This window comes from Paroedura picta, chromosome 11 (genome assembly GCF_049243985.1).
Source record: "Paroedura picta isolate Pp20150507F chromosome 11, Ppicta_v3.0, whole genome shotgun sequence".
NCBI classification, from domain to species: Eukaryota; Metazoa; Chordata; class Lepidosauria; order Squamata; family Gekkonidae; genus Paroedura; species Paroedura picta.
The window spans coordinates 2,437,501-2,456,953 of record NC_135379.1 but is presented as its reverse complement, the minus strand read 5'-3'; the positions used below and the strand labels follow the sequence as shown (position 1 = coordinate 2,456,953).

The 19,453-nt window shown below is 50.7% G+C and overlaps 1 protein-coding gene across 5 annotated transcripts in view; it reads left to right on the top strand.

Moving 5' to 3' along the window:
* The window catches only part of WNT3A (Wnt family member 3A), a 129,311-nt gene that overhangs the window by 88,285 nt on the left and 21,573 nt on the right, over positions 1-19,453 (top strand). For 4 of the 5 annotated variants that reach the window (XM_077304522.1, XM_077304523.1, XM_077304521.1 and 1 more), the window contains 2 exons: positions 2,213-2,478; positions 3,138-9,562. In XM_077304522.1, coding sequence (XP_077160637.1) covers positions 2,213-2,478; positions 3,138-3,617 — 746 coding nt within the window. In that variant the 3' untranslated portion in view covers positions 3,618-9,562. Of the gene's footprint in view, positions 1-2,212; positions 2,479-3,137; positions 9,563-19,453 lie in introns of those variants that run through there. The other variant, XR_013225624.1, reaches the window with a different exon arrangement.

The window sequence follows — 19,453 nt, the reverse complement described above, 5'->3', positions numbered from 1 at the left end:
GTCAATTCCCATGGAGAAACTCTGTGTATGGTTTTGGTATTTTGTCATCCATTTATGAGCCTCTTGTGGCGCAGAGTGGTAAGGCAGCAGACATGCACTCTGAAAGCTCTGCCCATGAGGCTGGGAGTTCAATCCCAGCAGCCGTCTCAAGGTTGACTCAGCCTTCCATCCTTCCGAGGTTGGTAAAATGACTACCCAGCTTGCTGGGGGGTAAATGGTAATGACTGGGGAAGGCACTGGCAAACCACCCCGTATTGAGTCTGCCAGGAAAACGCTAGAGGGCGTCACCCAAGGGTCAGACATGACCCGGTGCTTGCACAGGGGATACCTTTACCTTTACCTTAATCCATTTCTTAAAAAGTATACTGAAAGGCTTGTCATCTGCCTTGAGTCTTATTTGTTTGTTTGTTTGTTTATTTATTTGATTTCTATACTGCCCTTTCATATGATTCAGGGCGGTTTACCTACAGCATCACAGGGGGATACATGGAACGGGTCAACATACAACATAGTCAAATACAACAACAATAATACAACAGGGGTTCTTGGGGAGAAAAGCAGATTATTAATTTGATTGGTGATGATGATGAAGGAGGAGGAGGAAGGGAAGAAAAAGAAGAAATCCCAGCTTTGGAAGATGGTTTCTTTTTGGCATTGTATCCTCACGGAACTCTCCCCCTACCCGAAGGTCTACCCCAAATCTCCTGGAATTGCCCAAGCTGGTGTTAGCAAGCCTAGCACCAAGTGACACGATGTGGTCTTGTTTCGATTCAGTACTTTTCTCTTCCATCACTCGGGGGACTGATGCTCTGTGATGGGACCGGGCATGAGGCATGTTCCCAATTTCCCCCCACCTCCAGCTTCCCAGCCTTCTGCCTTGCACCCACACTGGGCACCGGGCCGAGCTGGTGCTGCCTGCTTCCACCCTCGGCTCTCCCAGAAGCCTCAGGAGCCCACTGGGGCTTCAGCTTTTGGGGATGGCAGGCACTTCCACCCTGTAGTTTTGCTCTCCCTGGATCGGAATGCTCCTCATTCCACCCCCCAGGGGAGGATTCTCTGCAGCCTTCCCTGGCCTTCTCTCCCAGCTGACTTTCCAGAAACCCTCTCGGGTCATGTTGCAACCTGCAGCTCCCCAACCCACCCAGGCAGCCTGACAAGCAGCTCCCGTTCCTTATCTCGTCTGAGCCGCATACATTTTTATATGGCACCTTAATAACCCCTCATTTCCATGCTTTTCTTCCTCTTTATCTCCCTCTCCAAGGCCAGGATTTCTTCCAGCCAGGCCGCCACAGGGGATGACCCCTGCGGCTCTCCCTGGCTCAAGAGGGTCAGGCCAGCCATTAGCTGTGAGGGGTGGGGTGGGGGTGGCAGCGTGCAGGGGGGGAGCAAAGCCTTCTCGCAGGCAGGAAGTGAGATGGGAGCTCTGTGTCCCCTCTCCCCTGTGAAACAAAGGTGAACCTGATGCCCCCACCACAAGGGAGGTGAATCCCGGGGACTGACGGCTTGCTTCGGAAATGCACCGATGGATCCTCCAGGCACTGGGGGGGGGGGGTCACTCAGAGGTTGGGCGGACAAAGAGGTTGTTGGTTCTGTTGGTGGATTTGTTTTACTTTTTTTCTTTCCCCCCTCCCCCATCAAGTCACAGCCAACATATGGAGACCCGGTAGAGTTTTCAAAGCTATAGGTGTTTAGAGGTGGCTTGCCACTCCCTGGTCTGCACACCGACTCTGGGCTTCCTTGCTGGTCTCCCATCCAAGTCCTGCCCAGGGTTGGCCTGGCTTAGCTTCTGCGATCTGATGAGATCAGGCTAGCTTGAGCCATCCAGTCAAGGCAAATGCAGGTGGCTTGCCATTGCCTGTGCCTGCCAGTGGTTAAGAGCAGCAGCTTCTAATTTGGCAAGCCGGGATCCAACTTCTCCTCCACATGCAGCCATCTGGGTAACCTTGGGCCACTCACAGTCCTCTCAGAGCTGTTCTGACTGAGCATTCGCTCTCGGAGCTCTCTCAGGCCCACCTACCTCGCAGGGTGTCTGTTGTGGGGAAAGGAAGGCAATTGGAAGCTACCTCAGGATTCCAGGTAGTGAAAAGCAGGGTATAAAAACCCACTCTTCTTCTTCTTGGTCATCTCCCACCCAAACACTGACGAGGTCTGACCTTGCTGAGCCCCTGAGATCTGATGAGATCTTGACAGCCTGTCCTTTCTCTCCTTGCAGCCACGCGGGAATCGGCCTTTGTCCACGCCATTGCCTCAGCTGGGGTGGCCTTTGCTGTGACCAGATCCTGCGCTGAAGGCTCAGCCACGATCTGCGGCTGCGATGCCCGTCACAAGGGACCTCCGGGAGAAGGCTGGAAATGGGGAGGCTGCAGCGAGGATGTGGAGTTCGGAAGCATGGTGTCTCGGGAATTTGCAGATGCGCGAGAGAACCGGCCGGACGCTCGATCCGCCATGAACAGACACAATAACGAGGCCGGAAGGACGGTAAGGAAAATCCCAGGGACTTTGACCTGTTCCTTCAGTGCAGCTTCCCAACTGGACTGACGGATTGGGCAGATAATGCAAATGTAGTAGGAGGGAAGCATTGTCATCTCATTGGACAACTGTCACATTATTCGGGTATTTGGGCAAAAATTCAATGGTAAAAAACGCTCCTACCCTAGAGCAGTCCAGAGAAAGTCTTTGGTTGTCAGGGCCCACCATTGTCTCTCGGTTGGATCCAGATTTGGGAAGAAGAAAAGCAGGTTTTTATACCCTGCTTTTCTCTACCTTAAGGAGTCTCAAAGTGGTGTAGGATCAGCTTCCCTTCCTCTCTCCACTACAGGCCCTTTGTGAGGCAGGTGGTGCTGAGAGAGTTTGAAGAGAACTGCACCTGGCCCAAGGTCACTCAGCAGCTGTATAGGGAGGAGGAGTGGGGGATCCAAGCAATTATTAAAAGAACGAGTGGGACTGACAAGAAGCTCATCCATTCAGTTTGACAATCAGGCACATCAGCCCTCTAAAATTCCAGACGTTATCTATAATATCTGCTAAAGACAGCTGAGCCAGGTATCCAGCTTAAAGTTCTTCCTAAGAGAAAGGCAGAAGTGTTGCTAATGTTGCTCTCCTTTTGCTCTTCTCTCCCCCGCTTGTTCCTTTTCCAGTCCATTATCGACCACATGCACCTCAAGTGTAAGTGTCACGGATTGTCCGGGAGCTGCGAGGTCAAAACCTGTTGGTGGTCCCAGCCTGACTTCCGAGTCATCGGTGACTACCTGAAAGATAAGTATGACAGCGCGTCAGAAATGGTGGTAGAGAAGCACAGGGAATCCCGCGGCTGGGTAGAGACGCTCCGGCCCAAGTACAACTTCTTCAAAGCGCCAACCGAAAGGGACCTGGTCTACTACGAGAACTCGCCCAACTTCTGCGAGCCGAATCCTGAAACTGGCTCCTTTGGCACCCGGGACAGGATCTGCAATGTCACCTCCCACGGGATAGATGGTTGCGACCTCTTGTGCTGCGGGCGTGGGCACAACACCCGGACTGAGAAGAGGAAGGAAAAGTGTCATTGCATTTTCCACTGGTGCTGCTATGTCAGCTGTCAGGAGTGCACACGGGTCTACGACGTTCACACGTGCAAGTAAAACTGGATGCCTTCCATCAAAGGGACAACTTCTTTTTGTGGGGGAAGTCATCTTCTTGAGACTGAATGGAAACCAACACGTGCAAACGAAACCGAGGCAAATAGTGGTCGGCTAGAATAGGTCTAATTTGTTCTCGACTGTCTTGCGGCGTGGGACTCCTGACAAGCCAAGAAACAAGCGAGTTAACCCGTTTGACCTTCCTCTCTATACGAGATGGTGGTTCCTTTAACTATTCAACACCACGGACCGGGATATGGATAGCCAGGAGGTTTCCAGAAAGTTCCGGAGCCTCTGCTGTTCCTTCTCGTGACCCACACGGCAAGACTCCTGCTCAAGTGTCCTTTGAAAGTTGTGCATCTTCCCAAAACATGGCCTCCTCGCGTAGACGAGCATGGACAGGGGCTTCTAACACAGTGGTTCTTAGAGTTCTGCTGCAATCTGTAGCACAGTATTCCTGCCACTACGTTCCTGTGTATAGAATTAACAAGAGGCAGTGTGCTTCTTTTCCTCAAAGACCGACATTTGACTCCTCATGGGAACTGGAGGGATGTGCGGAGGGCTCTCAGCTGTTTGAAATGGCTAGATTCTCCTCCCCGCCCCCTCCGTGAGTCGGCTGATGTCACACCTTGTAAGATATAAATAGGAAGTGACAACCCAAACTGTACATTTGTCATGACACAGGGCAGGGAGAGGGTGGGGTGGCACTTGGGTGGCATGCTCATTAGACACCGTGAGAGACCACACCCCAGTAAACAACCACACCCCTGTGCATCCAATGGGTACAATCTGCCTCACAGTCTCAAGAGAGTGGAGAAGGCTAGGAGAGGTTGATGGTCCTGCTCGGATTAAGCAGACCTCCTTCCACAGGGAACAGGATCATGGTGGCAGGCTGGTTAGCTGGACAACATTGCAGGTCAAACAGACCCTCCGCTCACGAGCTGCATAGAGGGAACATACCATTTTGGGGGAGAATATGCCTTCATCCCCCAGAGGACTAAAATTCGCTCCTTTTCACCCACAGGCCATAGCACATAGAGCAATAAACTTCAGTTTTCCAGGGCAGAACATCCTTTACCATGCTTGGCCCCTATAGCACATCCAAGCCACTGAAACTTCAGGTGTCCAAACTCTGTGGTGGAGACCTTTGTAGTGTTGGTACCTGCAGGTATACCCAGGTATAAACAGGCATACTAACCAACTGGCTGTCTACACTGAACACATGGGGACTCCCGAAGAGTACCAGTTCCAGGTTTTGGGGGGAGGGGTTCTGGGAGAACTTTGCAAGTGACCCCAGAGATATGAAACATGCCATGAAACTCACAGGTCCTGTTGTGTTCTCTGTCCAGTGTCCAGAGTATGTAGGGATGGCCACAGGAACAAATGCTTGAAAGGCGTTTTAGATAGATTCTTGGGGGAATGACTACAGGCCAACACCAGGAAAGGCCTCGTCCTCTGCATCCTGTCATTGGCCCTCCTGAGGACTGATTGGCTACTGTGTGAGACAAGATGCTGGACTAGATGGACCCTCCCTGGTCTGAACCAGCAGGGCTCTTCTGATGTTCTTTATCAAGCGAAGGCCTTGACCTCTCTGCCCTGTGGCTGGCCCTCTAGCGGAACTGATTGGCTGCTGTGTGGGATGGAATGCTGGACTAGATGGACCCCTGGTCTGACCTAGCAGGCCTCTTTTAACGTTCTTATAGAATGCCAAACCTTCAAGGATCCCTTGCCAGCATTCTGTATCTGTAGGAAAGGAGCTGTCATTCTGATCAAATGACCCTGAATGCTTTGAGTGCTCTCATTCTGCACAAGTTGGATAATGCTCTTTCAATGCACTTCAGACCTTGATTTTCTTGTTTCACACAGGAAAATCCAGTGGCAGAAGCTCAGTTGAAAGTCAGTCATCCAGCCTGTGAGGGAGGTACATAGGAGCACATGAAGGTCCCTAATACTGAATCAGACCATCGGTGTATTTGGTATTGTCTGATTGGCAGCAGTTCTGCGGGGTCTTTAGGAATAGGTCCTTCCCATCATCTGTAGTCAGATACTTTTAATTGGAGATGCCAGGGATTGAACCTGAAACCTCCCATGTGCCAAGCAGAGGCTCTTCCACTGAACCACAGTCCCTCCTGAAACTTTTGCAAGGTGCCTGTTGGCCCTTCAGCTTGAACTAGCTTTACCTGGAGGCCTCTCTGATTGACAATTGATCATCGTCAGATCATAGACATCGGTTCCCCTGGAGAAAATGGGTGCTTTGGAGGGTGGACTCTATGGCCTTGGACCCTGCTGAGGTCCCTCCCACCTCTACAAGCCCTGCCCTCCCCAGAGTCCGCCCCCAAAGTCTCGTGGGATTCTCCAACCCAGAGCTGGCAACCATAAATTGAACAGACTACTGGATCAGCTCCCTTTCTTGTTTCTGCAGGTGGGAAATAATCTGAGCAGTAGCCATGGAGAGGCCTGTATGGTGAGGAAATTGGGAACCTTTTCTCTCCTGAACAGTTCTTGGAAGGTTGTGGAAGACTCAAACGGTAGGCAGGCAGATACCTATCCCCAAAATTCAACTACTGATTTGATGTATATCAAAAATTAAAATAAAATAATGACAATCAAAGGTGGGTCAATTGCAGAGTTAGGCACCTTTTCCTTTGAAATAAATGGGATTCAGCAGCTTTGTCAATAGGGAGTCTGGATGGAAGTGGATTGCCAACAGGTTAGGAAATTCTCAGAGATTCAGACCTGGAATAGAGTTTCCAGCACTGGGTTGGGAAAGACCTGGAAACTTTAGGGATGGAGATGGGAGTAGGTGGGTTTTGGGACAGGGAGGGACTTCAGTGGAGTATAATGCTACAGAGTCCCCCAGAGCAGAGGTTTTCTCCACTCTGTAGATGAGCAGTAATTCCAGGGCATCCCTAGCCTGGAACCCGGGGTGGGTGAGGTCTGGAGGACCCTCAGCAGGGTACAATACCGTACAGTCCACCCTTTGAAGCTGCCCCTTTCTCTATGGGAACGGATTTCTTTCATCTGACGATCAGTTGTGATTTCCAGGAGATCTGCAGGCCCCGCCTGGAGGTGGGCAAGCGTATTAGAGAAGGAATTACAGGGTTCAATTCAAGCTAAGATTTGGGTTTGGGGTCCCCTGGAAGGGCTTGGGAGATTTTCATTTTATGTTACTTTTGCATTCTTCTTCCAGCCATCTCAGAGGTATGTTTGATGGCAGAAAGGTTAGGAATCTCTCCATATTCGCCCCAGGGGCAGAAGCACAGCTGTGATTGTGGCAGGAATATGAGCCGTCAAGTCTTTGCGAGGAAGGAGGAGTGCCTTCCGTGTGGCCCATTCTCCTCCCCCCTCACTGTTGATGAGGTGTCCCATTTGGGCATCTCGGGAGGTTTTCAAAAGCCTCCACCGAAAGCAGCCACACGGAGAAACTCACCCACAGGAGTCATTGGCGGAGGGGAGGTCAGGTTTCTCAGCTTTATTTATTAGAATGTATTTATTAATAAACAGCTGTCTTCAATAGCATCCCCCCCCCCGAATTGCCTTTCTGAAGCACCTTTGGCGACAGATCACAGAAATACTACTTTGCACAGAGAATCATTAAAAGGTGGAATTCGCTGCCAGAGGATGTAGTGATGGCCACAGAAATAAACAGCTTCGAAAGGGGATGAGGTAGATTAGTGGAGAAGTCTATCAGCAGCTAGTAGCTGTGGAGACTGAGAGAACCTCCACACTGAGAGGCACTCTGTCTTTGAATCTCAGTGTCAGGCTGCAACAACAGGGGAAAGCCTCAGTCTTTTTGTCCAGTTGTTGGCCCTCCAGAAGAACTGGTTGGCCATGATGGGCCACTCCTCAGTTGGGACCTGGGGAACCCCCGGTTTTACAGCTCATCTCCAGGTGACAAATCAGTTCCCCTGGATAAAATGGCTGCTTTGAAGCATGGACTCCATAGCATTTTACTGCACTGAAGTCCCTCCCCACCCCAAATCCCACCCACTTCTGCCTTCACCCCCCAAAGCCTCCAAGTATTTCCCAGCCCTAGATGGGATGACTAGATGGGCCATTGGTCTATTCCAGCAGGACTTTTCTCACATTCCAAGTTGTGATGTAGGGCAAGAGCTCCCAAGGTACCTATGGGCAGCCTGGTGACCACTGATCTCTAACATCCATCATATGCTTTTCAGAAAATGGGTGGGGCCAGCCAGGGTCCTTGCCAGGACCACTTCTGATTGGCCCTTGGAAACCTGAAAGGCCAAGCAGAGAAAAGCCACACTGTTCCAGTGTCAACTGCTAGAACAATGTCCAATTCTCCAAAGTATTTTGTTTTGGAAAATTGCCCCCTCTGTTGAGTGACTGGTTCTGCCTCCCATGGAAACCATTTTGCAGTTCGCTGCGCCTCTCTTGGCAGCCATTTTGTGGTATCACCCATTGCCCTGTGTCTGAATTCTAGAGGTGCCTGCAAACTCAAAAAAGGTTGGGGATCCCTAGTAGAAGGTCATCATAGAAGGAAAGGCTACCTGATGAAGAAATCCCTGGTTGTCACCTCCACCCTGTCCCCCAGAGATTTTGTTCTTGGCAGCTTCAAGCAGGCTTCTCCCACCCAGCTGAATGATCACTCTAGGCTGTCATGTAACCGCTTCTTGGGTTGCTGTCCTCCAATTGGTGCATGGAGTTCTCCTGGAATAACTAGAGAGATCAGCACCCTGATCTCTCTAGTGAGTATGGATTTCACACTTTTCCCAAATAGTGCAGAACCGTTAAAGTTGGAAAAGGCCATCTAGTCTAACCCCTTGTTCAAAGTAGGATCACCCTAGAACATCTCTGACAAGTGTTCCTCCAGCTGCTGCTTGAAGTCTTACATCCTCTGCTCTTACTGTCCTGTCTCCTTCCTCTATTAATTCTCATGAGAGAGAGAGAGAGAGAGAGAGAGAGAGAGAGAGAGAGAGAGAGAGAGAGAGAGAGAGAGAGAGAGAGAGAGAGAGAGAGAGAGAGAGAGAGAGAGAGAGAGAGAGATGATTTTCATGGCAGTGTGAGAATTTGAACCCAGGTTTCTAGATTCTTGTCCAGCCATTACACCATAATGTCAAAAGATGGGGGATGCAATCTTCAGGGACTATCCCCAGGCCGAGTTCCATAAAAATCAACAGGAGCTGCCTAACCATCTGGTTTCATATCACTCACACCCCAGTACAGCTGTTTATGTGGCACATCCTGTCTCAGTCAGCAATGCAGATCTTCAATGTTGCCCCTAAAACAAAACAAGACCCTCTGGGGCCATCCGTTGGAGCCATGTCTTGATTTCAATATCAAGACCCAAGGCTGGAAAATAGCATCTTGGAATCCACTCATGGGAACCTCTCCCTGCTTCACGGTACAGCCACCTTGACCCACCACCATCTTAGCATTTGCCCCCTTTCCTGCCAGAACTTTCTTCCTGCTTAATGCACCTCTTCTTAAAATGCCCTGAGATTCCAAAGCTCCTCAACAAAGTAGTCCCTTGTTTCATTTTGTTTTCCTCTCCCCTCTGACTTTTGGTATTTTGTTAAGTCTGATTTTTTAAAATGATTATTTATTTTATGAACAAATGTATATATTAGCGAGAAAATATATTTGCAGAAATAACGCCTCAAACAGTGTTGTCAATCCGCACCCACCTGGGCTGCCCCGTTTCCTCCTGCGTATCAAATCGCCCTGCTTGAGTGTTGGAAATGCTCAGAATATGTCATCAACATAACTTCTTCCTTTGTGCTCACCAGAGCCCCACAGACCCCCCCCCCCACTCCAGATCATGGCCCATTTTATAAATCCTGTTTTTTACTGACAACCTGCTAGTGATGTCTGGATTTCTTTTGTTGTTTTGTTGTTTTTCTTTTTTTTTTAAATTTTGGTAACAGGTTATTTCATAGATGTGTTAACTTTATAATGAAAATTAAAGAAAAATGCATTAATTTCAATTCTTACTTTAACCATTATTTGTTTTGCAAAAAAAGAGAAGAAGTATGTAGATGGTGGTTGACTCAGTTTATATAGGACCATGGGGATTCATAAGCAGGCTATTGGCTTAGGATGGCTATCTTATTTATTTATACATATTTTGAGTTGCATTTATTTTCCACCCTTTCTGGGGATTCACAGTGGAATAAAGAAAAAGAAGAGTTGGGTTTTGGACCCTGCTTTTCACTACTCAAAAGAGTCCCAAAGCGGCTTCCAATCGCCTTCCCTTCCTCTCCCCACAACAGACACCCTGGGAGGTAGGAGGGGCTGAGAGAGCTCTGAGAGAATTGGGACTGGCCCAAGGTCAACTAGCTGGCTGCATGTGGAGGCGGAGTGGGGAATCATACCCCTGGTTCACCGGATTAGAGGCCACTGTTCTTCACCACAATACCGCACTGGCTCTCACAGATAAAAATAAAATACTAAATTAAGCATTTATGTTAAATTAATCAATGTAAAAGATTAAAACCCAGAAGTTAGATACCAAAATATGCCCAGTTTCTTCTGTCATATGGAAGAAGGTAGGCGGAGGGTCATGAGACCCCTTTCGTTGGATTATAACTTGGTGGATTTCCAGCAGGCAGGTGAGCACTTAAAGATCTCATTTGAGGCTTCAACCACAGCCCAAGAGGAATAACTCTGTTTACAAGGCCTGCAAACCCCTCCCCCACAGATTAAGGTTCTGCCGGGCTCTGATCTCATTCAGTAGAGCATTTCACCAGGCTGGGGTCAGGGCCGAAAAAGCCTGGATCCTGGTTGAGGTCAGCTTAATCTCCTTAGGGCGGGGAACAGGTTTTGGTCATCAGATCTCATGTCCTTCTCTCACTCTGAAAGAGGAGGTGGAGCTTTCAGCTGTTGTATGATTGCTGCCTCCAGGTTATTTTATAAAGCCCCATTCTGCTTCCAACAAGAGGGGTATACCAAGGCCTCCCTCAGATGTTGCTCTAGGATCGCCGAGGTTTATTGCCTCTCCTGATGCTCTACTGCAAGCCAACATGACCTCCCCACTTGAAATGTCTTCCATCTGATAAACGCAAGACATCATTCCCAGGTCAGGAGATGACACAAAACTGACTGAAAGCGTAGAGGACGCAGGCCGTAATGATTGCACAAAAACTCCATGTTTGCACAAAAATGATTGCACAAAAACTCCATGTGTGTTTGGGTTTGCCTTAGGTCCAATTCTCCCATAGAAGTTCTAAAGCCCTGCCGGCACCCTAGGGCTGCCAGCTCTGGGTTGGGAAAAACTGAGAGACATTGAGGGTGGAGCCTGCAGAGGGCGTGGTTTGGGAAGGGGCTTCAACAGGGTTAGAATGCCATCTCGTCCACCTTCTAAGCAGCCATCTTCTCCAGGTGAACTGATACCTGTTACCTGAAGTTGAGCTGTCATTCCAGGGACTCCTCAGGTCCCACTGGAGGCTGGCATGCCTACGTCACCCTGAGCCTTGTGCCACTGTGTCTTTCTTTGACAGAGCCTTAGAACTGAAGCAGCGACTGCCCGCCTGAGCTGTGGAATTTGCTCACCGAAGATTCCTTCCTTCCCAGGGTGGCAGCTGGGGCTTCAATGTGTGTGTTCCCTGGTCGATCCACTCCCAGGCACCCAGCCAGAATGCGTGCCCCGGGGCTACAATCCACTCTGGGGCTTAGGTGTGCATGCGTGCGTGTGTGTCAACAGGTGAAAAGTGCTAAGCAATGAACTCAGTGGTGGGTGTTAAGGAAAGGTCAATGTGTCCCTCGGAGAGTTTCCTCGGAGTGAGGGGAAGGAGGCAGGCGAGGACAAGAGTGTTGAAACAGCCCTGGAACTACGTGGGGCTGGGCATTTGGGTGGCCAGGGCCCTTCTGGCTACTGGTGGGGAACGGGGAGGGAGGGTGGCCATAATCCCAGGGATCTGGGGCAATTCGGGGCTTGCTGGAGCACGGGCTAAGTCACATCCCCAAACATTTTCAGTCTTTTGTAGTTCAAATAAAAGGTAAAGGTAAAGGTCTCCCCTGTGCAAGCACCTGGTCATGTCTGACCCTTGGGGTGACGCCCTCTAGCGTTTTCATGGCAGCCTCAATACGGGGTGGTTTGCCAGTGCCTTCCCCAGTCATTACCGTTTACCCCCCAGCAAGCTGGGTACTCATTCTACCGACCTCGGAAGGATGGAAGGCTGAGTCAACCTTGAGCCGGCTGCTGGGATTGAACTCCCAGCCTCATGGGCAAAGCTTTCAGGCGGCTGCCTTACCACTCTGCGCCACAAGAGGCTCTTGTAGTTCAAATATACAGTAATAAATGGACAGCCAAAAGTTCCCTTTGCCAGGCAAGTTCTGAGGTGACCAAACCAGTCACACAATTTCTGCTTAGCCTACCTCACAGGGTTGTGGTTAGGACAGAACGGGTGGGGGGAGATGAATGGTGTAAGTGGCTCCCCTTTACCCCCCCCCCTCCGAGGTGTTATCCGTCCGTATGAGCTGGGGGGGGGGGGAGGAGTGTCAGCTGCCGCTGTCTTGAACTGGTTATTTTTTTCAGATGGATTTTATAGTTTTATGGTGGGTTTTATTTTGGGGCCTCTTACACTGTTAGTCACTACAAGCTGGTTCATGGGAGTGGTGGGATAGAAGCTGATTTATAAATAATAAATAAAAATAAATAAGCCACATTGAGTCGCCATCAGAGAGAAGGGGACCCAACATGAAGTAAATAGATAGGTAGATGATAGACAGATCACGTGGCACCTTTAAGTCCAACGACGTTTAATTCTGGGAATAAGCTTTCGTGTGCGTGCACAATTCTTCAGCTACATTGATTCAAAAGAATTAAAAAGAAATCCAGAATTAGTTAAAAAGAAATTCCCTCTAAACATCCAGAAGAAGTTCCTGACAGAGCGGTTTCTCAGTGGAGCAGGCTTCCTCCGGAGGTGGTGGGTTCTCCATCTTTGGAAAATTTTAAACAGAGGCTGGAGAGCCATCTGACGGAGAGGCTGATTCTGCGAAGGTTCAAGGGGGTGGCAGGTGACAGGGGATGAGCAGGTGACAGGGGTTGTGGGTGTCCTGCATGGTGCAGGGGGTTGGACTAGATGACTCAGGAGGTCCCTTCCATGATTCTGTGTTTCAAATGGGTCGCCGTGTTGGTCTGAAACAGCAAAGCTGAGTTCGAGTCCAGTGGAACATTTAAGATCAACAAAGTTTAATTCTGGATATAAGATTTCATCTGCATGCACGAAAGCTGATACCCAGAATTAACATTTTCTTGGTCTTCAAGGTGTCCCTGGACCCCGCCGCTACTTTGTGACTTTGACCAGAACCTTCCTGCTGATTCCCCAATACTTGAACTGATCTCGGCTGTAGATGTATTGGGATAACTTTTCCATTATACCATCCAGTTGTCGTTTGGCACAAACGTGGCCAAGAGGTCCCCATCAAAGGCCGAGGGCAGAAGACCCAGAGTCCTCCCCCCCCCCCAGGATGTGTGATATTTGAACTGGGGTTGGGGGCTTATAGTCATGCAAGAATTGGGCCTCCCCTCTCCAGCTTCTTTGGTGTTTTGAGGGGGGGTCTGCTGTCAGATGGGGATGAGACATGACAGTCCTTCTGGATGAATGACAATCCCTCCCTCAGGGGGTGTTTTCACACAGCCATTAGAGAAGAGACTAGCCTTGCAATTGGGGCTCCCTCCTGCACACACACACCCCCCCTCCACCCCAGACCTCCACTTCCATTTCGCACCATCTCAAGTATCTGTTAATTCTTGTGTTTCCCTCCAGCCTAGAAAACAGGGGGTGGGGCGGGATGAATTTTGGCCCTTTCTCAGAGCGCAAAGCTGTAAACCTCTTCCAGAGACGGTGACTGAGGCCTGCTCTTCTTTCTGCCTCTCTTTTAAAACCATCCCCAGCTGCTTCTCTTGGGGACTGGGGGAAAGGAGCAGGTTAGGGAAAGAGGTTCGGTGTCTCGCCTGCATTTGTGGCTGAGAGAGTTGGGTGTGTGTCGCTTGGAGGAGGGGAGGGCCAAGGGTGACAGGAGAGCTGGGTTAAAGGGAGACCTGTTGAAGAGGTGGCCAACCTGTTTCTGGCAGCTTTAGAGACAAGCACTAGCGGCCGTGCATTCGAATGACAGGGAAAGGAGGTTCCATCAGGAAGCTTTATCTGATTTCTGACGGTGACGGCCGTTTGCAGACGGGAGGTGCTGCCTCAGAGGGTGGTGGAGTCTCCTTCCTTGGGACATGTTAGAAGGCGATTGGATGAGCGCCTGTCCAGAGTGTGTCCGAGAAGGTGGGGGGCTGGACTGGATGGCCCTTTGGGGTCTCTTCCAGCTCTGTCTGATTCTTATTCTCCCGGCTCCCTGGCCCTCTGCTCATGTACCACACTGGCTTTTCCAGTTTGTGCACAGCTCGCTTAACCCCTGCGGGCCAGTTTGTACACACATGTTTCTTAGAAAGGAGACTGGAGGAACTTCCCGCTTACTCATGCTGCTTCGTGTCTGTCTTGGTGCGGTCTGGCCGGCAGACAGGGCTAGGTGGGTCTCTTTCACCCCATTTCCCCCTCAACGTTCAAAATCACCCTCCCTCCTGTAAACAACGATAAGTCACAATAATGAAGGAGGACTGTTATAAATCACACCGTGCAACCTGCTTCCTAAATTATTTTCCTGCATTTGAATGCCCTCTGCAGAGGTAACTACGGTTGCCAGGGTTGTTGGCGAGGGGTTAGGAAATGGTTGGAGATTTTGGAGGTGGGGCCCGGGGGGGGGCAGGGTTGGCAGAGGGGAGGGACGCCAGCAGGGAACAATGGCATAGCCCCCCCCCCCAAGAGCCATTTTCTGTAGTCCGGAGATCAGCTGTAAAAAACGGGAGATCTTCAGGTCCCACCGATGATTTCTACTCTAGAGCAGGATACTGGGGTGATGTCAGGGGAGGACATACTGGATTGGGGGCAAAACTCTATGGCAGGAAGCTAATTCCACCATGGAGTTTTGCCCCAAAATGGGAACGAATGGGAATACATGTAAACTTCTTAAACTTTGCTGGTCTTCCAGGTGCCCGACTCAGACTTTGTTCTGCTGCGTCAGACCCACACGGCCACTCACCTGAGTCAATGTGCCTGCAAAAGTGTGCATGCACACGGAAGATTATCCCCAGGATCATATTTTATGAGTCTTAAAGGTGCCCCTGGTCTCCAACTTGGTCCTCTCGCATCAGACCAACATGGCTCCCCACACTGCCTGCCCTTGTCAGAGATGCTAAGCAGTATCAGCCTTGGCTAGAATTTAGCTGTGCAACCTCCAAGGAAGGGCGGGCGACAGCCAATCACCTTGAGACACCTGTTGCTTTGAAAACCCAGCAGCCCCTCGAGGGCATCACCCTGGCTACAAGTTCCATGAGAAGCTACCCTCCTGGGTTTCTAAGCTGGGCCAAGACAGACGATTGCAGAATACACGAAACGTGGAAAGAGTCTTCAGCTAAAAGAAACTTGGGGGAGGAATCAAAGCTCGAATCACTGGAGTTTTAGAAATACATTCTAGGGATGCCATCCTCCAGGTTGGGCCTGGGGATCCTCTCAAATTACAGCTCATCTGCAGACTACACAGATCGGTTCCCCCTGGAGAGAATGGATGCTTTGGAGGCAGGATTGCCAGCTCTGGGTGGAGAAATACCAGGAGATTTGGGGGGCGGGGGTAGAGCTAGGACAAGGAGGGACCCTAGGGGAGGATAATGCTATGGAGCCCACCCTCCAAAGTGGAGATTTTCTCCAGGGGAACTGATCTCTTTAGACTGGAGATATTCCAAGGGATCCCCAGGTGTCACCTGGAGCCTCTATGTAGGAGGGTGGGCCCTGGGGCATTGTACCCCACTGGGATTCCTGTGCAGCACCCAGATCTCCAGGCGTTTCCCATCAGACCTTGGCAGTCCAGTTCCCCAGGCTCACTGTGGCTCCTGCTTCTCCACTCTCTGTGGACCGGAAGGACGTCCTTGACCCCCTGACTCCTATGGGGCTCAGGCTGGGCCTGGAGTGCCACCCAAGCCCCATTTCTGGAGGCCCCAGGCTTCCGAGGCCGGGTCTCAGGTGTCGCTGCACGCAGAGGGTTAAAACGCCAGCCGACCAAATGCCGGAGGACTTGGGAACGCTTTGCCGCTCACCGCAAGTCTCTTCTGGAGAAATGCGGTGCATGAAAAAACACGTCAAGAAATGTCAGAAACATGCAGCGTGCAGAAATTCAGAGGGAAGGGGGGGATTATCGTATGGAAGCTTCATTAGAAGTTAGCTCTGGGCCATAGTGATAGGCAGAGACATAAAATTTTGGAATTTGCCAGGCAGGAGAGATTTGTTTCTGCCTGTGGCCCCTGGCAGTTCCACACCCTGACCCTGAAACCAGCCCTTGCTGGGCTGCCACCTCCACGTTGGGGAGCACCTGGAGACTTTGGGGGTGGAACCCAGGAGGGCAGGGTTGGGGGAGGGGCTTCAACGCCGCAGCATTTACCCTCCAAGACGGCCATTTACTCCAGGGGAACTGGGCTCTGTCGCCTGGAGATCAAGTGGTTATCCCAGGAGATTTCCTGGAGGTTGGCAACCCCCTCTGGAAACCCGACAGAAACCCACACCCCGCTGGACCAAGGAGTTGCCTTCTCGTCCTGGAGCTCCACACGCTTGTCTGCTTCGGCTCCCGCTCTTCCTCCCCGCGACGAACGACAACGTTGGGGGTTTGGTTAGCAGCCAACCTGCTGACAGAACTCTGACACGGTTTCAAGGGCTGTGGAGCGCGTGACATTGCCAAACATCGTCGGATGGTTTTTCTGAATAATCGCTCTCCTCCCCCCCCCTAAATTATTTCCCAGCCCTAATTAGTCGCCTTGTACGCTGCGTGGCACAACGGGGGAAAGCCGGGCTGCTTTCGCCTGAGCAAAAACAAAATAAATGGTCAGCAGGGGAGGGCAGACGCCCACCCTGCGACTGGGAAGCCTCCCTCCAAGATTTTGATTCCACAAAGGAAAAAGAGAGAGACTTTTTTTTTTGGCAATGCCAAACAAAGAACATCTTTCTGTATCAACAGACCCACAGCCTAAACTGCAGCCCATCCCTAGCTTGTCATTGGTTGGTGGTTGGAGCGGCCGACTAGGTTTTGGGAGAGCCGGATTCAAATCCCCATTCTCCCATGGAAGGGTATCCATGGGGCAGCTACACGCTCTTGTCAGCCGGCTGGTCCGCAGAGGGACTTACCCGGAGCAGGAGGGAGGCTCATGCTGGCAATGTGGCAATGCTGCTTGCAACGTGTACTGGAAGTGAAATCATCATGTCGGCGACATCTGGCCAACCCTTTGGCCTTGGGGCAAAAACTCTTATGGTAGAAGCTATTTTTACCATAGAGACTTGGTCCAAAGACCAGAGTGTCTCCACAATGCCCCAGCAATGCCTGGGCCTCCTTCTTTCTCCTGTTAAGTCCCCCTGCCGAGCAGCTATTCATTCATTCATTCATTCATTCATTCATTCATTCCTTCATTCATTCCTTCATTCATTCATTCATTCATTCATTGAGGTGTTTGTCGTGTAGCCATGAGATCCAAAGATTGTCTGGCAGGTGGGCAAGGGAGATGGTTTGCCATTGCCTGTCTCCACATTGTTTGTGTTATTTATAACTGTATTTATTGACCGCCAATCCTGGACCCTGCCAGTTTACAGAAGATTAAAACTGCATAAAATACAAACATATCCACAAACTGGCAGAAAAGTCCCCTGAAAAACCTCCCCTCCCCTCCTTTGCTACCCATAACTGACTGCAGCCACACAGACCCCCCCCCATGATTGTGACCCCTAGTGTCCCTTGGAGGGGCTACGACCAAAATCCTTGGAAGTCTCCCATCCCAATACTAGCCACAGCCGGCCCTGCTTAGCTTCTGAGATCTGTTGGGATCCGGCTTGCCCGGGCTCTCCAGGTCAGGTCTTGATTGACAGCAGGGGGCACAGGATCCCCCCCCCCTGGTAACCCAAGCCCAGCCTGGGAACGCCCTCCCTGTGTCACTGCTCTGTTCTTCTCCTCGCAGGGCTTCTGTGCCTGCCCAAGCCGAAGGCAGTCCTGAGTGATGGCCCACCAAGGCCTTGCTAATCCTTCGGATTTCGCTGCTTGCCCGGGACTGCAAAAGAACTTCGTGCCCCTGGCATCCCCCAGCACGGGCCTGGCCTTCCTCTCGGTGGGTGGCCGGCTGCACAAGCCAGCTCGAACACCCCTGTGCTACAGAAGAGGCGCTTCCCCTCTCCCTACAGCGCCGTGTCAGGCAAAGCCTTGCCTGTGGAATTTGCATCTGCAGGAAAGGGGCAAGTCAGCCTTAGTGGCAGGGTGGCCAACCTCCAGGTGTGGCCTGGAGATCTTCCCAGAGCTGCAATTGATGTCTAGACTCTAGAGATCAGTCTCCCTGTGTTGGCAGTACTGGAAAATTCAGTCAAGTCATCGCTGGTTTATGGTGACCCTGTAGGGCTTGCATGGCTAGGGATGTTCAGAGATCGTTTGCCAGTGCCTGCCCCCTCCCATCATGATCCTGGCATTCCTTGGGGTCTCCCAAGAAGAGTCTGCTTGGTGTAGTGGTTAAGAGCATCAACCTCTAATCTGGAGAACTAGGTTTGATTCCCTACTCCTCCGTGAGCGGCCAGCTGGGTGATCTTGGGCCAGTCACAGTCCTGTTAGAGTTTTTCTTGCAGAGCAGTTCTCTCAAAACTCTCTCAGTTACCTCACAGGGTGCCTGTTGTGGGGAGAGGAAAGGAAGGCACCTCTACACCACTTTGACCTTGGGCCAGTCACTGTTCTCTCCAAGCTCTCTCAGCCCCACCTACGACACAGTGTGACTGGTGTGGGGAGTGGAGGGGAAAGCAATTGTAAGTCACCTTGAGACTCTTTTGTGTAGTGATACACAACTCTCTTTTTTCTTCCAAGGTTAGCCAGGGCTAACCCTGCTTACCTTCCAAGATCTGTCAAAACCAGGCTATCCTGGGATATCCAGTTCCCCTGCAGAAAGTGGTGACTTTGGAGTGTTGATTTCAAGGTATTATATATCTTTATACAGCTTTGATGTATAAATAAAAGGGTAAGCGATAGGTGGGCGGAGAGTGGGCAGGGCCTGCCTGAGACATGGCCCAATCGAGAGACATGAAGTGCCTCCCAACTAGGCCACACGAACAGCCCCTCCCCCAGGACTTTGGCCCAATCGGGAGGCGCAGGGCCTGCCCACCCAGCCTGGCCAGGGGGGTGGGATGGGCTCTCCTAATTTTATCATCCTCAGAGCCCTGTAAAGGAGGTTAGGCTGTGAGAACGAAAACAGCTATAGGGCTTTCCAGCTTTCTCATTTTCCTTCCTTGCATGATCCTTTTTCTTTACTCCCCACCCCCCCTTCAGCATGTGTTTTGCTCCCTCTAGTGGCTGATTCGTTATTACATCTGCTGCATGTCCCTGCACATTTAAATGGCAGGGAGATCTATCGGGCATAAACCAATGTAATATAAAATTGACCATTAGGGGGAGCAAAACACATGCAAACAGAACTCTCTCTCAAAAAAACAGCAGGAACTTAACATCCCTGCAAAACACCACAATAGAAAGATTCTTCTTCTTTTTTTCTGCAAAGGTCCAAGCTCTCCAAGATCCATGGTAACATTTTAAAAATGTACAAAGAAATAACAGACGTCTGTTTACAGCCAGAGTTCAGAGTTCTTCAAATGACAGAGGTGGCTGAATCCCCATGTGGCAAAATGCTCTCATGCTTCTGTAAACTATGGTTGCCATCCTCCAGTTCCTACTCTTGGACCAAAAACAGAAGTGCTTACTGGAGAGCCCTTCTCGTCATCAGCACAACCCTAAAGGTCTCAGATTAGAGCTCACCAGGCTCTCTGTTT